The 22,880-nt window shown below is 37.8% G+C and overlaps 1 protein-coding gene across 1 annotated transcript in view; it reads right to left on the reverse strand.

The window, feature by feature from the left end:
* The window catches only part of LOC124799271 (gamma-tubulin complex component 6), a 243,404-nt gene that overhangs the window by 23,395 nt on the left and 197,129 nt on the right, over positions 1–22,880 (reverse strand). The window contains exon 15 of the mRNA XM_047262836.1: positions 12,430–12,749. Coding sequence (XP_047118792.1) covers positions 12,430–12,749 — 320 coding nt within the window. The remainder of the gene's footprint in view (positions 1–12,429; positions 12,750–22,880) is intronic.

The raw sequence follows: 22,880 nt of genomic DNA on the forward strand, positions 1-22,880 counted from the left end.
GATGGGACCAATGACCTCTCTGTGTTCCCCTTTCCCAAATAAACCAACTGACCAAAGTAGCACTTTTGTAACTTTTCCAATAGTCCCACTTCCTGCACAGGAATAATAGTCCATACCAAGTCTCCTGGACTGCATCTCACTGGCCAGTGCTTGGCATTATAGCACTCTCATAAAGAGGTTGATTCCAATTCAGTGCTGCTACAGGTGGAACAGCCCCAGATGGTTCAAAGGTGGTAGTTACTGACAAATGTGAATATTACTGAATTATTGGTCTAATACTGACACAAATTACTTACAGAAGTATGTAAAAACTAGTAGATGTCAAGCTCAGGGAAGAGTAGTTGAATTCTGAATGAAAGCAGGGGACACACGATGCAAAACTGACCATATTTTAGAAGATGGGCTGAAGAAAGGTAAATTTACATTTACAGACTTGTCAAAAATATTTAACACCACTGACTAGAAGACATGTGAATTCTGAAGGTAGCAGGGATAAAATACAGAGTGTGGAAAGTTATTCATAAAAACAGATTGTAGGTGAAGGACATGAAGGGCAGCTGTAATTGAGACGGGAGCAAGAGTGGGTTCTAGTTTATTCCAAATATCATTCAGCATGTCCACTGAGCAACCAGTAAAGGATACCAAGGAGACATTTTGAAAGGAAATTAAATGTTCAGAGAAAAGAAATAAAAACTTTGAGGTTGACATTGTGATTCTTTCAGAGAAGCAAGGGACTTGAAAGAGCAGTTGAATGGAATGCATAGTGTCTTGAAAAGAGCTTATAAGATGAACATCAACAAAAGCAGAACAAAGATAATGGAATATAGTCGAATTAAATCGAGTGCTGCTGAGAGAATTACGTTTAGAAGTGGGACAATACAAGTAGTAGAGGAGTTTTATTATTGGGAGAGCACTATTAGTGAAGATGGGAAAAACAGGGAGGATAGTAAATGCAGAATGGCAATAGCAACAAAAGTGTTTCTGAGAAAGAGAAAGTAGTTAGCATCCAATATAAATTTAAGTGTTGGAAAGCCTTTTTGGAAGATATTTGTCTGGAGTGTAACCTTGAATGAAGGTGAAATGTGAGCTATAAAGAGTTCAGACAAGAAGAAAATAGAAGCTTTTGAAAAGTGGTGCTGCACAAGAATGTTGAAGATTAGAAGGATAGATCAAGACAATGGAGAAGTACTTAACTAGTTTGGGAAGAAAGAAATTTTGTCACAACTTGACTAAAAGAATAAAAGAAGGGATCATTTCATAGGATACATCCTAAGGCATGCATGTGACTGGATTAGCATGGAGAACTGCACCAAACCAATATTCTTGAAATGGCACAAATGTTGCAAAATGTCTCCACTGCCAACCCCTGTCCACAATATTCCTTATTAATACCCATTTGAAACTCCATTTTCTAAGGCTTAAAGACCACTCTTGTAACTTGCAAATGTGCAACATTCAATGTGCCACCACAAGAAAAATACTGGAACCTCAAATAAAAAAATGACAGTTGATAAATACACTTACAGCAACATGTGTGACAACATTCCAAGCAAAAACATCATGAACTTTTACATCAACTAATTATTTCAGGTAAAATTTGTTGGTATTGACAGATTACATGATTCATTATTCCTCATGTCATATACTGCTTTAGCAGTGGTCACACCACTGTTGTTCACTTGGATCATAAAAAAAAAAAAAAAAAAAAAAAAAATATTTAGTGCAGAAAACAAAACCACAAAGATAACTAATTTTATGTTTGTTGACAGAAATGTTGCAATGTGCACTGTCAGTCATGGGTTTAAGGTGCAAAGCACTGAAATCACATGGATAGATGTTGGCTGGTATCAGTACACTACTGGCCAGCATCTGTTGCACTGAGAGGAAACACTTAACTAGCAACTGCTCTCATTACAACAGGCATCCTTGAGCTCTTGCACAGAACATTTTCTGAAAGTATTACTTTTGAATGCATTATGGGAACAGCAGTGATCAATAAAATTGTAAATAATTACTATTAAAAACAGTCTTGATCACAATTTATTTTATAAGGTGACCGGTTTCGACCACTGCTGTGGTCATCTTCAGACCATTGAGTGGAAACCCCTTTCTGTTGGAGAATTCTCCAACAGAAAGGGGTTTCCACTCAATGGTCTGAAGATGACCACAGCAGTGGTCGAAACCGGTCACCTTATAAAATAAATTGTGATCAAGACTGTTTTTAATAGTAATTATTTTCTGAAAGGTTTTGCTATTAGTGGTGTGTTAGATATTTTAAGCAGGTGAAATATAGTTTAAGAAATAAGGAAGCAGTGGGCTTCAACTCTCAACTAATTTAAATGTAAGTCAATCATTGACAACCCTGTTTCTCAACACCTTTTTTGTGCATTTGGATGGTCTGATTGACTGGTTCTTGCAAAGTACTCTCAAGGCCTTGTGCTTGATTCTCACCTGAGTCACAAATTTTAACATGCATTAAAAGAAGTCTGTCACCTCTGACAAAGCCATGTGAAGAGTGCTGGGCTCGACCATCAATTGGAATCCTATTCAAAGATGATTTCTCCTGCTGCTAACTGAGGTAAAATTGATATAGTTTAGGCCATGACATAGGTGGAAGTCACAGCCAATGAAAACTCCTACATCCAAAATTTAGTATTTGTGTCATTAATGAAAAAGAAGAAATTTCAAAAATCATTACCCATTTGCAAAATGATGGCTTCACAAAAATGGTGCAACACAGTTCTCTGTGCCTTTTCTTAGTATCCAGATTCTTTCAAGGTTACTAAACAAGACCATGAATGAGCACAATAGTTTCACTGTAGAGTTTGTGATCCTGCACTATTATTGAAATTACATACTGATTTTTCTTTGTGACTGCAAAATCACAGTGAGGAGTATAAAAGAAAATAAATGAAAACATGAAAAGGGCAGGGGACAAACCACTGAAGTTGTGTTTGATAACCAATGTTATGTAAGCTGCTCAGAGTTAATAAGCAAGCTTATATTTCTAGTAAAACACAGTGCTTCGAGCTGTCATTTCAAATAGTTGTATGAATTACAGGCTAGAGATCCATGATGGCACTTGAAAAAGGTGACAAAATATCTGAAATAGGTGATTTAAAAGGAGATGAAATATTTTAAAAAGGTGATTAAAAGGTGAAAAATTAGTTCAATAAATTGATATGCCACAAATTAATTGTTATTATTTTCAATAATCCCCCAGCAATAAGACTGATATAGACCATAATAAATTTCTCTGATGTGATTCTGGATGGGATATGACCAGTTTTTTCCTTGTATATGTAGTTACACTGTAATTTGGTATTGGTAATTCGATATTTGTGATCTTAATTCACACACTAAATAACATCACACTTTTACAGCTAAAGATATACTACACTTCAGTACTGGAAAAAGATCAACAAAATATTTTTTGATTACTGTTTCTTAGGAATCTTAGCAAGAACTGAAGTAATCATACTAGATTTTCTTTTCTCAAGGTTTTTCTGAATGGTTTTCACCTCACTTTCTTTCACTCTTTCTTCTCTTTAATGATTTGCGCACCCTTGTACATACCCTGAACCAGTTTTGCTGTCTTTAAGGGGATACAATGTCAAACGGGCCGACTTGGAGCAGGAGAGGCACCACAGGACTTTATAATTTCCACTGTCTATACTTTCACAAATAAATTCATAAACTTTGTCATCATGATTCAGGATTCACACTCATAGCAGTGGTTTTTTTTACATGTGAAGTTCCATCATTTTTTCACTTACTATTGGCTGCATTTGTTGCTATAGGTATACTTTTCTTCATAAGTAAGAGAGAATCTTGGATGAATTTTGCACAAAACCCAAACCATACTTACAGGTGTATGAAACTCTAGGATTTTCCAAATCTATTAAAACTGTGGAAAAAATTGAGATAATCAACTATAAAATTTAAAATGTAGCAGCTAATTCATTTTTTCATAAATTAAATAAATTCTACAGTTTCATACACCAGTAAGTATGGTTTCAATATGTCTGCTTGTGTCTGTATGTGTGGATGGATATGTGCATGTGTGCGAGTGTATACCTGTCCTTTTTTCCCCCTAAGGTAAGTCTTTCCGCTCCCGGGATTGGAATGACTCCTTACCCTCTCCTTTAAAACCCACTTCCTTTCGTCTTCCCCTCTCCTTCCCTCTTTCCTGATGAGGCAACAATTTGTTGCGAAAGCTTGAATTTTGTGTGTATGTTTGTGTTTGTTTGTGGTCTATCGACCTGCCAGCGTTTTTGTTCGGTAAGTCACCTCATCTTTGTATTTATATATAGTAAGTATGGTTTGTATGCTGTGCAAAATTCATCAAAGAATCTCTCCTACTTATGAAGAAAAATGTACCTATAGCAACGAATGCGCCCAATACTAAGTGAAAAATTGATGAAATTTCACATGTAAATAAAATTTATTTTGCTATGTTTTTGAACTTCCACTGCTATGAGTGTGAATCCTGAACCCTTCCTCGTCGTGTTGACAAAGTTTTATGAATTTATTTGTAAAAGTATAGACAGTGGAAATTAAAATGCCCTGTGGACCCTCTCCTGCTCCAAATCGGCCCTTTCTACATCCTACTCCCCTTAAATCTTTTTTTGAGTGATTTCTTCAGTTTAGTTCAAACTTGAGAAAGAAGTTCTTTTCATGCCTCCTTAGATACTTGGTATTCTCTTATTTTCACAGCAGCTGTCTCACGGTCAACTGATTTTATTTATGTTATTCACCATTTTAATCTCCTCTTCAAGGAGCCTTTGGTTTTGTTCTTCTTGCTACTTTTCTTTTAATTCATGTTTTCTTTTCCATTCACATCCTTCTTTATAAGCAATGTAATTTGCAAGCACTTGCTATCCATACCTAATGAGCTGTGAGTCAATAGCCACAGAAAGGAAATGGGAGTATTATCCCAAAGCATCCTTCACAGTCAAAACAGTATTTAAAAATCTTCTGGTCATCACTTCCTTGTCTTCTCATAATATGTGCTTCAAAATGCATCATCATCTCTCTATGTCTTCATTTTCATGGGACAATGTAAGAGTTTTTAAACATTTGGGAACTTTGACTGTATGGATGATTAGTCTCTTTTTGAGATGTGCTGGTGTCAGTAAATGCAAATACCTTTGTTATCTAAAGCTGGGTAATCTTTTACAATCTGTAGAACCTTCCACTCATCTAGTAGGTGATTTTGCCAGACACTGAATGTCATCATTTCTGCAACCATTAACAAGTCACTGCAGCTTCTGCTTTTGACTCTTTTCTTTGAGGTCAACCTAAAACTTTTCAGTGGTACACTTAATAAGCACGTGTCTTCCATCATATGTTTGCAAGCTGGGATGTAATGTTTTTGAACATTATTCAGAAACCACAGCACTTCACTCTCTAACAGTTTACTAAGCTCTTTGGTTATTTGCCAGCTAACACCTAGTTGTTCAAGAGGAATCAGATTATCCAATCTAAAGAGTTCATTATGAAGAACTTCAGAAATATTCTCAATTTTTCTCAAAGAAGAAACCTTCAAAACACAAGCCAAAAAGGTTTGAAATATGTTTTTTTTTTATTATTTCTGTATGCAACTTGTGAATCAAAAGTGTTCAGTCTGAATTCACTGTGTGAGGTTACTGAATAGTTCTACAGATGAAATTATGAAATGAAGTTCTACTTTCAATGAAGGTTTTTTCAAGCATTAACAATTGCAGTGTAGGATCTGGACTGAACAGCAGCAGAATTATTTTTAAAGGTATATGCTTAAGAAAGTAATAATGTTGCTTCAAAATCTTGTTGGCTGAAGGTAATAAAGTAAGCCACCTTATGGTAGTATTTCTCAAAATACTTAAAGTGGAATGTTAAACTTAGACCGAATTCCCTCAAATTCTTGCCAGGGGACAAGCCAACTGTCAACATAAAAGTAAATATTGATCATAAATTCGGATGCTTTTCCACCTATGCACTCTAAAGCCTTTACACATGCATTATGCATTGTATGAATGTCGCAAGTTCTGAAGCTTATAAATTGTCAGCCTCAAGTCTCCTGGACATCGCTATCTAAACACACAAAAACTTATTTATTGACATTAGGTGTATCTGATCCCTCCACAAGACATTTATTTCGAATAAGTCTTAGAAAGTGCCTCACATAATTTCTGAAGTACTGTTCCACCATCTGCTTTGCCGATAAATGAAGTTCTCAGGTGATACGCTGTTATGTAACTCTTACTCTCTGACCAAAATGTGATGGTAATGTATAATTCTTTTCTGGCAGTTTCATCAAAACTCATTGTGTAATATAACTGATATGCTTCTTCTAACGTTATGTTCACAGAAATAGGGTACCAGCCCATCAGTTACAGATATTTCGTTCTTAGACAGAAATGAGAAATGTTCAGGAACACTTTCAAGGATCATCATCTTAAAAACATTAGAAATATTATTTGACAAATCTATAGAGTAATTGGAAACCACTGACTTCATTGTCCAAATTAACTTAGCAGTGGTGGAACTATCCTTGATACTTGGCCTCTGTATTGTTTTGTTTCATCTGAAAGTAATTGGTATTGTCCACATTTAATTTCATAGTCACACTTATGTTTTGTGGAAAGTGAATGACTAAAAATTACCTGAAAACATTTTGTGTCAAACTTAGTAGCACAAGGACACACACTGCAAAATAATTCACTTTCACTAACATTTTCCCCCATGCAGAGACTTTACTTTTCAAACTATCTGTCTTTTCAAGCCAGTCACTATGGAATTTGCATTTTACCATTTCAAAAAGATAGTTTTCAAAACTGAATAGCAGCAATTTTGTTACAACAGCAAAATTAGAATCTGCAGCAAAAAGAGAAGCAGTTGTAATAAAGGAATATTTGACACTAATAAGAGTTGCACAAAATATAAAAAATACTCAAAAAATAAAAAAGGAACAACCTATCTCAAATTTCATCACTGGAGCATTACAAAAAGTTAAATGAACAAACATAAATACACAAAGTTTGAAATAAAAGTAAATAACTTATTTTCTCCCTAAAAGAGCAAACAAGGTTGAAACACGTGACAAATATTTAAAATGGTGACAACTATAAAAAAGGTGAGATAGGTGACTGACTCCTCACTCTGAAGTTAGTATAAGGTTTTAATATACTTCTGTATAATCCATTATCTTAATAAAATGCTGGTTTTGGATCAATCAGGTACTGTTGTAAAGAGCCACAACTGATTGTCAGCATTTTTAGTCATGTGTATTGATGTATGGGAATTATAAACTCTGATGTTCTCTATTATTTGTGCTCTCTAGATGCACTATTAATAAAACATACAACCACTGTAACCTGTGACTCAAACCCTTATCTTTCCTTGGATACCATTAGAACTATTGTTTCGATCCACGATGCCTGGTAAGATATAGTGTCAATAACATATTTATGAAGGAAACTGTCATCAACTACATCACAGCTATCTTATATTTATCTTATATTTCAATTAATATTCTAGTTGCAAAGTCTATTGTTAGTGTTAAGGACTAGTAGAGACAATTATCACAATAAAATCTTCATTTTTGAGAAAATCACCACCAACTTGCCATGCAAACAGTTGTTACGGTCCTATCATCTGATAGAGCTGCTGGACGAAATCTGTCATGTGCTTGGTCCACAAATGGTGTGACTCTGTGACATCTACAGATTCGAAACTAAAAGTGTAAAGCAGGATCCATCTTGTCTGTCCTGCCAATGAACATGGGCTGTTTGTACTGGTCCAGCTTTTTTTTAGTTAAATCAAGAAAAATAGGAAAAATTTATCTAAAATCTGTCTGGATCTTAGTACAGCTACAGCGACAACCTTTAGACACAACATGGTTTTCATATAGATGAAATATCCGGCTCCTTACTCTGGTGTGATCAAGATTACAGAAACTTAAAATATTAGCTATTGTCAATAGTTTGCTATTTGTCATTTAATTCACAGGATTCCATGTGATGTATGCACCATTTTATTCAAATGCATTAGAAATATCATGTAATGCGTCAGAACTGCAGCATCACAAATCATATTGCCGCCTGCATTTACTGAAACAGTGATGACAGGTAAGAGAGAAAGCATTTGTCAGTGGGAATAATAAAATTATATATCATTTAATATAACTGTTGACAAGTTCCACACCATGTCATACAAAATAGCACACATCATGAATATTGTTGTTTTGACAGGCTGTGATGCTAGTAGATAACTATTTTCCTTCCACATTTTATGGCTGAAGAAACTGGACTTTTTGATAAACTATTTTCTGTTCAAAATCGAGTTTTTGTTAACTCCTAACATTTTTCCAGCTGGCACCTTATTTTCATTTCCTGTAGAATATGCTACAGACACAGGTGAGTTGGCTGTTGGTACTCAGTGGTATAGACTGAGTCATTTAATTACACTGTTGCAAATAGTATGATATCACACAGAACATATTCAGTCTTTGCATCTAGTGACACTGAGCCGTAAAACAAAATGCAAGTATCAGAACTAATGAAAGACCATAATACCTTAAAAATGACCAACAACAATACAGAAATAAAGTACCAAACCTCAGACACTTGCCTGTCTAAAATGTTTTCTTTTCGTAAATATAGTGCAACTTCAATTCTGACCAAGGAATTTTTTTTAATTACATATAAACTACAAATACCAAAATTAGTGTTGTATTTAAGTGAGAACAGCAGCAGTCAATGAAACAAACAATACAGAAAATTAAAAAGAGCTCTCCAATTCTTCAACTTTTTCCTGCATAATTCAGTACGAAAAAGTTCACAGGAGGACAGTAGGCTGTTAGTGTTTGAACAGGCAGAATATTCTTGTTAGCAACATCAGGTGCATTCATGAACTGACAGCCTAGGGGCTGGTGTCAGGCTTTTATCTCCTCCTCCCCTCTCTCTGATCTGCCACTCTGTATACTGTCCACTCCCATGGTTGGCCACATGTTTAGCATCTCCTCCTCCTTCTGCTGACTCACTGCTCTGTCTGCAGTACGTGCAGAGGGACACTTGCTGGCAATGTCTCTGCTGTTGCTCAACTTTCCTCTGATGTTGGTTCATTGTGGGATACCATCTCCTCCTTCTTAATCAGACTAAGTGCAGGTTCCCAGGCCTTATTGGGGATGTAGTCACTATCACAACTGATCAGCCATTTCCTTACTTGAATCTTGATAGATTGTTTAATGGCACAGTCCCAGAAAGTTAGACATTAGGCAGTTTTCTGCTACTGCAGATTTGTTAGGCTGCTGCAGTTTGGTGTGACACTGGACAGCACCAGTCTTTGACAATATGCACCATCTGACCGACATAATTATGTCATGCCACATTGGCAGGGACCTGATAGACCCAGGACTTACATAATCTGAGGTTGTCCTTGATACTACCAAGCAGTGCCCATGTTTCAGATGATGGGTTGAAAACAGTCTTCACTTTGTTTTTCTGGAGAATTTATCCTATCTTTGTGGATAAATGGAATAAACACAGTGGGCTCACACTCTCAAGGTTTCTCTTCTGTTTGCACCAGTTGCACACTCAGTGCACGACACAGAGCTCTGTAGATTTGTCACACTGTCTAGCTGCTCTTCTGGAACACCATCCTCAGATGTTTCGGCTGACACTCTCATAGTCAGAGAAGGTGTCAGCTCTATGTGCCAATCTTCTGAGAACCCTGCCCCTTTGCGCTGGGAGGTGGCAGCTGTCTGCATATACGAGGGCCGTTCAGAAAGTAACCTCCGGTTGATTTAAAAAAATACACCAAGTTAAATAAAAATATTTTAATATATACATCTTACAACTACATCTTTGCACTATTTTTCTACATAGTCTCCATAGCGATTGAGGCACTTATCGTATCTCTTCACAAGCTTTGAAATTCCTTCTGCATAAAAATCACCCGCTTGTGCTTGGAGCCAGCCTGTGACCGCATCTTTGAGCTCTTCGTCGTCATCAAACCGCTGTGACCCGAGCCATTTCTTCAAATGCATGAAGAGGTGATAATCACTTGGCGCCAGGTCTGGGCTGTAAGGTGGATGGTTGATAAAGTCCCACTTGAAGGACTCAAGAAGGGCCGTTGTTCTGCGAGCAGAGTGAGGACGGGCGTTATCGTGCAAAAAAACGATACCGGAAGTCAGCATACCACAGCGTTTGTTCTGTATAGCCCGTCGTAACTTTTTTATTGTTTCACAGTACACGTCTTGATTAATGGTCGTACCACGTTCCATGAATTCAACCAACAACACCCCTTTGGCATCCCAAAACACCGTTGCCATCAGTTTTCTGGCAGAAAAATCTTGCGAGGCTTTTCTTGGTTTGGTAGGCGAATTTGAATGTGCCCACATCTTTGATTGTTCTTTTGTCTCAGGGTTCACGTACTTAATCCAGGTTTCGTCACCGGTCACGATTCTGTTTAACAATGGTTCTCCTTCGTCCTCATAACGTGACAGAAAGTCTAATGCAGAGGCCATTCTTTGAGTTTTGTGGTGGTCGGTAAGAATTTTGGGCACCCATCGTGCACAGAACTTACGGTAACCCAATCTTGCTGTCACTATCTCGTACAAGAGAGTCTTAGAAATCTGTGGAAAACCAGTAGACAACTCCGACATTGAGAAACGTCGATTTTCACGAACTTTTGCATCAACTGTCTGAACGAGTTCGTCAGTCACCAATGATGGTCTACCACTCCTCTCTTCATCATGAACGTTTTCTCGTCCACTTTTAAATAAACGTACCCATTCACGGACAACTCCTTCACTCATAACTCTTGGTCCGTACACAGCACAAAGCTCACGATGAATAGCTGCTGCAGAATATCCTTTGGCTGTAAAAAACCTTATGACAGCACGCACTTCACATTTGGCGGGGTTTTCTATTGCAGCACACATTTCAAACTGCCACAAAAACTAAACTAGCGCAGGTACGACGTTCACTCGACCACGGCTTGATGCCGACTGACCTGTTGAGTGCGTGAACGCACAGATGGCGTCGCTACTCCCCCCACAACCCGCACTGTGACCAATCGGAGGTTACTTTCTGAACCGCCCTCGTAGCTATAGGTTAATGAGCATCTTCTTACAGTAACTGCTGTGGCCAAACATGCTGTTCACTGTGTTTCTTTTTTTAATTTTTTAAGGGGAGCACTCCAACCATTTGGCTTTATGGTAAAACTGGTGTTCTGGTGTACAGAATTGAAATGTTTGAGGCAATTATTCAGCTTTTCTCTTCCATGTGGCCATACGACGAAGGCCTCCTTCTGCCACTGTGTCATTAAAGAACCTACCAAGATTTGAGTAATAGAACAGCTAATCAGCCTTGATAGTGGCTACATCTTTAGTAAAGGCTCGGAACCTGCACTCAGTCTGACTAAGAAGAGGAAGGAGATATTTCATTATGAACTGACTTCAGTGCAAGGCAGAGCAACAGTGGAGTTACCATCAGCATGTGTATCTGGGTGTGAACTGTTGACAGAGCAATGAGTTGGCAGCACTGGGGGAGGGTGGTGGTGGTGGTGGTGGTGGTGGTGCCAGATGTATGCCTTCTCCTGGGCACGGACTGCCAACAGTGCGGCAGGTTTGAAGGGGAGGGGGGTGGGGGTGGCTACCTTTCTGTATTTGTGTGCTTCAAATGGAGAAATATAGTAAACTGTCAAAGGAAATTACACTACACTACTCTGCTGAATAATCTTTTTTTCCTCCAACACTTTGTTCCATCATTGCCAGGTTCATACTCTGTGGTTCTTTAAGCCATAGTGTTTCTAAAGTGTTATTTGTATTGTCTGCTGCGAACCAGAGAGTGAAGCATTTTTGCTTTTTTCCATTTGGACAAGTTTCCTTTTGAAAATTCGTTTCCCTATGGTCCTGCAATAGTAAATAAAAGCGTTTTTGCTTCTTTCCATATTGGACAACAGTCTCCTTTTAAAAATTCATTTCCCTACGGTCCTGCAATATTAAATAATGTAATGTAATATTCTGTGACTAATAGTTTTCCTCTTCTACTAGATTGTTATGACCACTTAACCAGAAATTACTATATCAAATATGTAAAGTTTATGGCAAAAAATTTCTGTCTAACTGATTCTTTTGTTTCTAGTCTATGTTGCTCTATTCGGTGATAGTATGTGTAAAGTGATGGAATGAAACTACAACATTTCACATCTCATCACTTATTTCTAAAGATATAGCTTCTTAAGACTAAACTGCTTTTATGGCAAAATTAAGATGCAACAAATATGAATTACACTCAGTATGAATATGTTTAGTACAGTCACTGGCTGGAGCATAAAATGCACTGTGACTGTGTTGTCAAGTAGTCTTTTAGGAAAAATCAGGATATCTTTGTACAAATGACAAAAATTCTAAGATTACTGTAAAATGTTGAACAATATTCTTACCTTAAAGTTTTGCTCAAGAACCCACGCAATGCGCCGAACTTTCAGCAGAAATCCAAAAATGCTATTGTAGTTGGCCAGGGCACTCTCCGTAAGAATGAGGCACAATGGCCATTCCACTGAGTACCCCAGCACTAATGAAGAAAACATATTTGGGGAGGTATGGGACAAATGACCTGCTGCTGTACTTGACAATGAGAAGCAGAGACGTGACGAATTCACATCACGCTCTGCCTGTGGTGAACCACTCACAGCACGTGCCAGGACTCTGTTCAACGTTGATACATTTAGCAGACGGGATGAATGAACTGATTCATGTGCTCCTGTGTTAAGAAAAACATTAACAAAATTAATTTAAATATTATATAAAAAGATAATGTTTTAAATTTCACAAAGCTGAGACATGAAAGCAATAAATTATTAAACTCTTAAACCAAAATTTAAATTGCTAGCAGTTAATGAAACTGGGGCTCAAGAATGAAAAGAAAAAATTCTAGCCATATAATCAGAGAGGACAGGTGTGCGAGAGGAGACATGAGTAATAAAAAGTGACTTAGATTAAATGATATTAATGCAGCATCCATCAAATAAATGTATTATCAAACTAAAATTCTGAAGGAAAAAAAAAAAAAATCTGGGGCATATAAAGCGAGTCACTAATTCTTTTGTAGTTGGAGCAAAAAAGTGAAGAAAGTTAAAGGCATAAAATTCCAAGTAAGTGCTACACATTCAGACATCTAACCAGTCAACATATATTGCTACTGTAAAGAAAGCAGCCAATAAATAATGATGAATGTTTCAGTTTAACAAACATCACAAGCACAATAAATCTGAATTAAACTCATGGCCAGAAATAGTAGTCAGTGAAGGGCAAATGTGACAAAATAAGAAGCATGACACAGGTACATAGGCTCTTGGTGCTACAGCTTCAGATGTTGTTTTGCACCATAGTACTATATTCTGCTAGCAGTAGAATTTCCCCTTATTTAAGAATCTCCAAGAAACCATCAATAGTGGTATTCTTTGAACAACAGTGTGAAGTGGCAAAACATTCTGCAGCAAAATGAATTGCACCTATGTAGTTTAAAGGAGCTGCTTTAATTGCAAAACATTTTTAGGGACTTTAAGAGCCTATAGGTATATAATCCCATCAATATTAAACAACATTTTCATAAGTTAAAACACATTTCAATCGTAGTTTACAGAGCTTCATACACTGTATTCACCACACTTTCACTTGGCTGATTTACATAAATGAGAAATGCACTGATGAGCCGAAACATTATGCCACATGCTTAATATTGTGTTGGTCACCCACTTTAGAAAGCTATACAGCAACAATTCTGCAGTGTATGGATTCAACAAGACCTTGTTGGATGTCTGCAGGTATGTTGCACCAGATGTCCACACAAAGGACATGCATTTCCTGTATATTACAGACAGGTGGTGTGTGGGGACAGATGTGGCACAAATAGTCTCTCAGATGTGTTCTTCATGTTCAGATAGGTAAACCTGGTGCTAAAGGGCTATAATGCTCCTCAACCCACTGTAACACGATTCTGATATTCGGCATAGACAGCTATCCTGCTGGAAGATGTCATCGTCATCAGGGAAGATACCAAAGATGCAGGTCATCTGCAGTAATGTTTATATTGTCCACAGCTGTCATGGTGCTTTCAGTTACTACCACAGATCTCATAGAAGCCCAGGCGCATGTCCCTCATAAGATAACATTACTCCCACCAGCCTGCATCTTTAGTGCAGATGACAGCTTATTCAGATATGACAATCGACCTACTGTAAGAAGAAATGTGATTCATTCTACCAAGTGACATTTTTTTATTGACCCGTGGTTCAATCTTGGTGATTCTGTAGCCATTACAATTGTAACTGATGATGTCAGCGAGTCAACTTGGCAACAAGTAGGTGTCATCTACTGCGAAATCCCACGTTCAACTATGTGTGCCGAATGATGTCCTCCGAAACACCTATAGCATTGTACTCTGTCATCAGATCTGAAACAGATTGCCGCCTATCTTGCTTTACAGAATGGGCATGCCTCTGACTTCCTCTACTGTGATGAGATATGGATGTTCAACTCCTTGTCACTTACTTGTGGTTTGATTGTCCTTCAACCACTTCCCATAGAAGTCCATGACAGTAGTATGCAAACGGCTGGCCAGCTTGGCCATTTTCAACATCCTCATTCCCAAGTGCCTGGCTATAACAATCTTCCTTTTTTCGCGAAGTTGCTGCATCATGTGCCAGCAAAGTTACCAGGTGGCATTCAATTCTTGCAGTGGGCAGTGGTCCTACATTTTGGCTCATCAGGGTATATACCTATTAATACCTATTCATAATTGTACACCCTGATTTTCAAAACCTGGATAAAAATTAATGTACGATTGTGACCATGAACACTAACACTGCATTCACTTTTTACTCTCACTTTAAACACTGACATTCAATGCAACACTTTCGTGTTTCTTACTGTAAAAATTTCTACAAATGGCATCTCTATCCTCCTGAAGTACTAGCAAACTAGAAGAATTTTGTTTTCGTAACCACTTGTAATTCGAATTAGTGAATTTCCTAGTGCCAAAACAGTTCTTTGTGTCCTTTCACAGATGTAAAAGTCATAATTAGGGGAATCAGTTCTGAACATACCAAAAATGTTGAAAATCATGAAATCTTGGAGTCTGCTGGAAATCCAGTATTGCAGCAAAATTTGAAAAAAAAAAGGCCACTCACAAGAATTGGCACTTGACAAATTCTTGATTCTCTCAAAATGTATGCTTTATGTTCCCACCACTAAAATAATGAAGCACACACTGATTATACTAATTTGTCCTCAAAAAAGCCGTTAACCATGGGATATGATATAAGAAGAGTGCACATTAAATGTGAATAGTGAGAAAAACATAAGTTAGAGGATTCGGGGTTAGGAGAGTTGCCCTTTGATCAATCACTGTATTCTACAACAAGGAGGAGGAGGAGGAGGAGGAGGAGGAGGAGGAGGAGGAAGAGGAGGAGAAGTACATTAGCTACGCCCTCTTTCTGATGCTATTTAAGGGGATAATACAATTCATTTGAAGAGCACATTTATTGCAAATCGGGCCAAAACTGTGCAGGGCCATGACAAAAAACACACATTTTCCAATAGGCAGTGATAGGTAGATTTCAGTTATAACTTGTTACTATCAAAGAATGCTGGTGAGGTCATGAGTCAGATGATAATGTCTTTGTTTTATTACCTTGGGCCAACTGGAAGCACTTGAGCTTTAATGGATGGAACAAATTATTTTAACCCTCAAGTGGGCACGTAGCTTTTTTTATAACACAAGTTGGTGTGTGGCATACTTTGTACACATGTAGGGAATGGCTGTCTTTATATTACGAAGGTAAACACGTATGAGCAAAATCATAGTTTAATCTTAGTTTAATTAAACAATGATAAAATAAACATTCATTGTATCACTGTTGCCACATACAAGAGTTACCCCATAGTAATGAGCCAGTTGAAGCATTAAACAGGACAGTTGCACCAGATACCAGCCAACTGTTTATTCAATTGCTAATTATCTCATACATAACTGCCTCATTGTGGGATTGAACTGCAAGCTCGGATCCTGGGTCATTTTCTTGCATGGATTGTAAATTTTTTCTCACCTAGCTCGTTGTTTATTTTACATTACTACTGCTCACTTGAGTGTTAAGACAGCACCAATTTATCACTGTGTCAGCTGAAGCAATAATGAAGGAATAGGTATGAGCTTGCAACAATTGAAAACAACACTGGAATGATACAAGACAATGTTATTTGTGGCTGGCACACTTTATATATAGGTGAGCCCCCTCGAGGGTTAAAGAGTGGTAGCTATAAAAATGGAAGTACTTCCTTCTCTTATGCTGTTCAAAATGTAAATAAAGCACTAAGCCATTACTTATTACAGGTTCTGATACCACCAGGCTGCAGTGTTTTCTTCACTTTCCCAGATCTTTTCTGTATTTATTATGAACTTATGTTCTCTGATTTATTTATAGCCTTGTCTCAGAATTACATTAATTGTTAATATTAACAAAAAAGTTTGAATATCTTGTTATCTTCTAGGTAACTGTATCTACATGCACAGATCTTTTTGTGACATCATTTATGCGATGATTTTCAACTTCACATGGACTTCATTATTATCGTTTATTCCCACAGCTTCAAAAGATATAACCAGTTCTTCCAGAAGCTAAAATCTAGTAATAATTTTCGTATTGTTTTGGTCCATGTACTTTCATGATTTCAGTAACGGCAGCTTTTTATTTTAAATGGGGATGTATCTTTCAGAGTCGAAAACAGCCAGCTAGAAGGAACAAAAGCCTAATTTTATTCAGATCAGCCTAGTAAGAACTCAAGAAATAGAAGTTTTAGTAAAAACACTTGTGGTATTAAATAGCCTAAAAGTGCACAAGCGAACAGAATGAAAGGGAAGAGAACAAGGCTTAAGAGTTGGGCCAGGAGTATATCAAGTAGAAGCGTATGTTCTAGCGTAGATTCATGTGCACAGGACAGACTATGATGTTCATTGGTTGTACACAGATTATCAAATAATGCGACTGAGATATATTTTTTACATGTTAAAGTGTACAGCATCAGCAAGAATGGGTGCTAGTGAACGATATTTTTCTCAGTCCAATGTAGAATTTAAACAAGATCAAAAATGGATTGATGCTCTGTTTAATGATTGATGGATTGATGTAATGGTGATAGCTCTCATGTAAAGTGGTGCCTTCATAAATTATTAGTGAGAGCAGGCATCACACACAATTAGTTTTCACTGACCTTCCTCTTTTCTTCCTCTTCTTATTCTTCTTCTTTATTTTTATAACTGCAAAAAAACTTTAGTTGCATTTGTTCCGATTGTAAAATGATACGACAAATATTCCTTCACAGTGCAACTGACATTACAGAATCTGAAGAACATTCATCTTCATAATTTACTAAATCTTCATCTAAAATTGAATTATAAAGAATCTGATCTGAAAAATCTAAAGTACTCATTACTTTTGTAACAGAAGCCAACAACTTGTGAACAAATGAGATCATGTCTGTTACCAACTTCCTGCGTTCCGCAACTTTTTAACTTGTTTTGTCACAACTGTTCATAACAGCAACTTTATTAGTGTTCTACCATCTTGACTCAACTGTGGCGGACAACAGAGAATTGATGTGGCAGCACTGTGAGCAGAGAGGTTCCAACACAGCAAAGTACAGTTGTGTTTCTGAAAGCTCTTATTGTTTACTCCTAGTTTTTTTCTTCTGCAAGTATAGTCTTTGATTCAATATTCTTGATGTCTGAGCAAAGTTATGAACAGTAATAATTAATAATACAATTTAGTACTGCACCAGGTTTTTTTTTTTTATTGTATATCAACTGCAGTATATAAACAGTACCTTCAGTGGTGACCCTGGTTTTATGAAGCCGTACCAGTTTTATGGACATGAAGCGCACAAAGAATGAGATTTTCACTCTACAGTGGCATGTGTACTGATCTGAAACTTCCAGGCAGATTAAAACTGTGCCGGACCGAGACTTGAACTTGGTTTGTGGGAGAGATTCTGTGAAGTTTGGAAGGGAGGAGACAAGGTACTGGCAAAAGTAAAACTGTGAGGAAGGGGAGTGAGTCATGCTTGGATAGCTCATATGGTAGAGCACTGGCCTGCGAAAGGCAAAGGTCCCGAGTTTGAGTCCCGGTCCGGCACACAGTTATAATCTGCAAGGATGTTTCATGAAGTGCACAAGTTTAAATCAAGTCAACAATGGAAGACAAGAATTTACAGACAGTTACAAGACAGCACCAAGGAAGAAAGAGCAAGATGAAAGCCAGCCCAGTCCAAATTTCATCCGTACTTGTTGTATCAGCAGTCTATCAGAAACTGGTTTGATCTTATATGTGGCCCTCTGTATACCACTTTTTTGGTCACAAAACCAAAAAGATTGGTTTGTACAAGTGGAAGCAAATTTTTTCTATATTGTGATAACAAAGTATAAGACAAAGTTTGCCTATGTCATCAGCAAACTTTATCAAAGTTTACATCTATGGTGGAAGATATCATAGTCACACTCAATTGTTATGAATGCTTGAATTCAACAGTGATGCAATAGATTTCCTGATCAAGGGCACCATAAATTCGCCAGTTATTATATCATAAAGAGACGTGAACAAAACTCCTTCACAGTATCTCTGGCCTCACATATGACACATCAATGCCGGACTCATTGCTTTGGATGTTGTTGTCAAGTGCTTGCTGGTACCAGTGGAAACCACCATAAATTCAAACTTGTAATTAAACCTAAATTCACTTGAATAGGTTGATGGTCAAATGCTCTGAACGTTCTCACTTCAACGAACATCGGTTGTAGTGACAACAGAAGTAGTCAAAGTACTACAGCGGAAGAGCTTCACAGGTCTCCAGAAAGAACTGCAACAAATGAGACACAAATACAACAGTTGTCACACCATGTATGAACTTTAATGGTGTAATGAGAACAAGCAGAAATTTCCAACAGTGAAAGTTCACAAGATGACATGGAACCCCCTTCTGCTCCTCTACAAGGAACATTAGGGCTTACCCAAAAGGAAGCCAGTTTTTTTGGTATCACAACCATTTCGGTCAACAGGCCTAAAGTGCTCACCACCATGCGACTAGACAAACTCTTATAGAGGTTGAAGACAGCTTTGACCAGCACCTTAAGCTATACACAATGCCAATACAACAAATAGATCAATAACAGCTGTTACAGCTACCAGTGCCATAGTGAACAGCTGTTTAAGTGTCTGAAAACCACAGAGACAGAGCTCAAATGTGGTGATGCAAATGCCTGATAGACATGGGCTCAGATGCTCCTTTGTACCCACCAAAGATGCTGTGAGTTCTGAGACAACCAACACCACTATAATTCTCAGGTGTGACGTTCAGTGAGAAAACTCTACCAGTAGACTTCAGACTTGGCAGGAAGTATAAAAGGAACTTTGTTGTAGCAGATTTATCAAAGCTAATAGGAGCAGATTTCCTAGTTATTTTCAATTTGCTATGGAATATCAAGAATGGTTGTTTAATCAACAAAATTTCAGCCAGCATCATTAACGGCATCCAGGCACCTCATCTCACAAGACAGGTACAAGAATCAAAACACTTTTTATGAGGGTAGTTTGAAAAGTTCATGGAATCACCACCACATGCCAGTGCTAGCGCAATGAGATTCCCATGTAATACCAGGTAATCCTTTATGAGTAAACACGTGATGCACCGATGCTATGGGTAGATATCTATAGTGTGGAAGTCTATCTGTTGTTGTTCCTGTGTAGTGGTTTGTGAAGGTAGAAAAAATTGAAATTCCAACAGTGATTACATAAGGTATTAAGAAACATATGAAAGAAAAGGAATTCATGCTGATTTTCAGAACACGTTGGGAGACTCTGCTCCTTCACATTCAACTGTCATCATGTGGCCAAATGAGTCTAAATTGGTCAGGACAACTTAGATGATACATGAAGATGGTATCTGGTCTTTCGGACATGTCCGAAACAATGGCTACCATTGGTGATATTGCAGCTCTTGAAGAATGAAATTACAATGAATCCAGACCATTAGCTGCTTACAGCCATTGATAAATATCAATGGAGACAGTTGAAAATGTGTGCCCCAAGTGCAACTCGAACCTGGGATCTCCTGCTTACATGGCAGACGCTCTATCTGACTGAGCCATTGAGGACACAGAGTATAGTGCGACTGCAGGGACTTATCTCTGCCATGCTCCCCGTGAGACCCACACTTCCAACTTACTGTTCACACACTACATTTGTAGTGCCCCTGCCCACTATACACATTACTCGTGGCAGTATCTGACATCTGACTTGTCTGAAAGAACAGATACCATCTTCATATAGATAAGGCTTACCAGCCAATGATCTTCTTCAGTGTGAATGCACTCATATTGCCCAAACTCTTACAGGAATTGGTAGATTAACTGCCACGAGTAATGAGGGGGCACTACAAATGTAGTGTGTGGACAGTAAGTTGGAAGTGTGGGTCTCAAGGGGAGCATGCCAGAGATAAGTCCCTGCAGTTGCACTATCCTCTGTGTCCTCGATGGCTCAGTCGCATAGAGTGTCGCCCATGTAAGCAGGAGATCCCGGCTTCGAGTCCTGGTCGGGGCACACATTTTCAACTGTCCCCGTTGATATTTATCAACTCCTGTAAGCATCTAATGGTCTGGATTCATTATAATTTCATACTTAGATGATAATCTGTGTAATGGTTGGCCAATATGTGCCACTATCGCAGAAATTATTGCAGATGTGCATAATAGGTCATGGAAGGTCATCAGCTGAAAGTGCAAGAAATTGATGAAGCTGGAGAGCTGTCATCTGAACAGGCATATCACATTTTAACAGTGGAATTTGATATGAGAACTTATCTACTAGATGGGAGTCACTGGTCTTAATGCAGGAGTGCAGCAGAATGGAAACGTCCAAACATTGTATGACCGATTATAAGAGCAATCACCGATATTTTTTGAGCCAGTTTGTGAGCACAGCAAAAATTTGGGTCCACTACTACACCCCAGAGACAAAACAACAGTCAAAGCAATTGACACATGTTGATTTACCACCACCAAATTATGCAAAGGCAACACGGTCAGCCAGAAAGACCATGGCGTCAGTTTTCTGAGATGCAAATGGAATTCTGCTGAAAGATTATCTTTCACTGATCACACAATTATGGGACAACCATTTATTCCCCAATTTCAAAATTTTCCTCAGTGGACAGAGATTCTCTTCAAATGAAGAACTTACACCCGAAGTTGGCGGATATTTTGCAAGCCTGCCTGAGGTGGGATGAAGACATTGGAGCTTCACAGGACCAAGTGCGTTAGTGTACAGAGTGGCTACATTGAAAAACAGAGACATTTTGCTGAGATCAGTCATTTGGTTGGTTGGTTCGTAGACTGGTTGATTCAGGGGAGGGGACCTAACAGCAAGGTCCTATTGGATTAGGGAAGGAAGTCGGCCCAAAAGAACCATCCCAGAATTTGCCTGAAGTGATTTAAGGAAATCATGGAAAACCTAAATCAGGGTTTGTACCATCATCCTCCTGAATGTGAATCCAGTGTGCTAACTACCACTCCACCTTGCTTGGTGATTAGTCATTTCTTTCTATTCCATTCAGAGTACTTTTCAAACTACCCTCACACATAGCTGCTTTCACAGTTCCCATCAATCACTATGCCACATAGAGAGAGAAAAGCTTTGAAACACAACATGAGACATTTTATCAAGACTACTCCGGGCCAACCAGTACCCGTATGCCTGCAGAAAATACCAATTGATTGCCTGGCAGTAGCCAAAAGGGGATTTGACAAGCAACCACTGGATGGCATTATTTGATGACAGTCCTTGTGCATCTCTTTGCATTTTCTCCCCAAGAAAGATAAAATGTGGAGACAATGTCGTGTGATTCCAAGCACTAAACACAAGGACAATATCACATAAAGTACCTGGTAACTAATCTGCACGAACTAACAGCTTATTAAAACGATCACTTTTTTTTTTTTTTTTTTTTTTTTTTTTTTTTTTTTTTTTTTTTTTTTTTTTTTTTTTAGAATAGTGGTTTGTGCAAGAGCTTATCCAAAGAGAATAAGGCAGTACGTAAAGTACATCAGCAGCAAGCACAGTCAATACCAACACTGTGCGATATCAATGGTAATGTTACTGACGACAGTACCACTAAAGCAAAGTTACTAAATAGGGTTCTCCAAGACTCCATCAAAGAAGACAACGTAAATATTCCAGAATTCAGATCAAGAACAGTTTCCAATATGAATAACATAGAAGTAGATATCCTCAGTGTAGCGAAGCAGCTTAAATCACTTAATAAAGGCAAGTCTTCTGGTCCAGATTGTATATCAATTGGGTACTTTTCAGAGTAAGCTGATATAATAGCTCCATATTTAGAAATTGTTTATAACCTCTCACTCAATAAAAGAACTGTACCTAAAGACTGGAAAGTTTCAAAGGTCACACCAATAGTCAAGAAAGGAAACAGGAGTAATCCACTGACTTACAGACCCATATCTCTGGTGTCAATTTGCAGTAGGATTTTGAAACATATATTATGTTTCAATATTATGAAACATTTGCTTGGAAAATATCATTCTTAGGAAATATTACTATCTCTTTATGCTCATGAAGTAAAGAGTGCTACTAACCAGAGATCTTAAATTGTTCATATTTCTGAATTTCCAATAGGCTTCTGACACTGTTCCTCTCAAGCAAAGTCTTATAAAATTGCTTGCCTATGGAGCATCATCTTAGTTGTACAACTGGATTTTTGATTTTCTGTCTGAAATGTCACAATTCATAGTGACTGACATAAAGCCATCAACTAAAACAAAAGTGAT

Source organism: Schistocerca piceifrons, chromosome 5, assembly GCF_021461385.2.
Source record: "Schistocerca piceifrons isolate TAMUIC-IGC-003096 chromosome 5, iqSchPice1.1, whole genome shotgun sequence".
NCBI lineage: Eukaryota > Metazoa > Arthropoda > Insecta > Orthoptera > Acrididae > Schistocerca > Schistocerca piceifrons.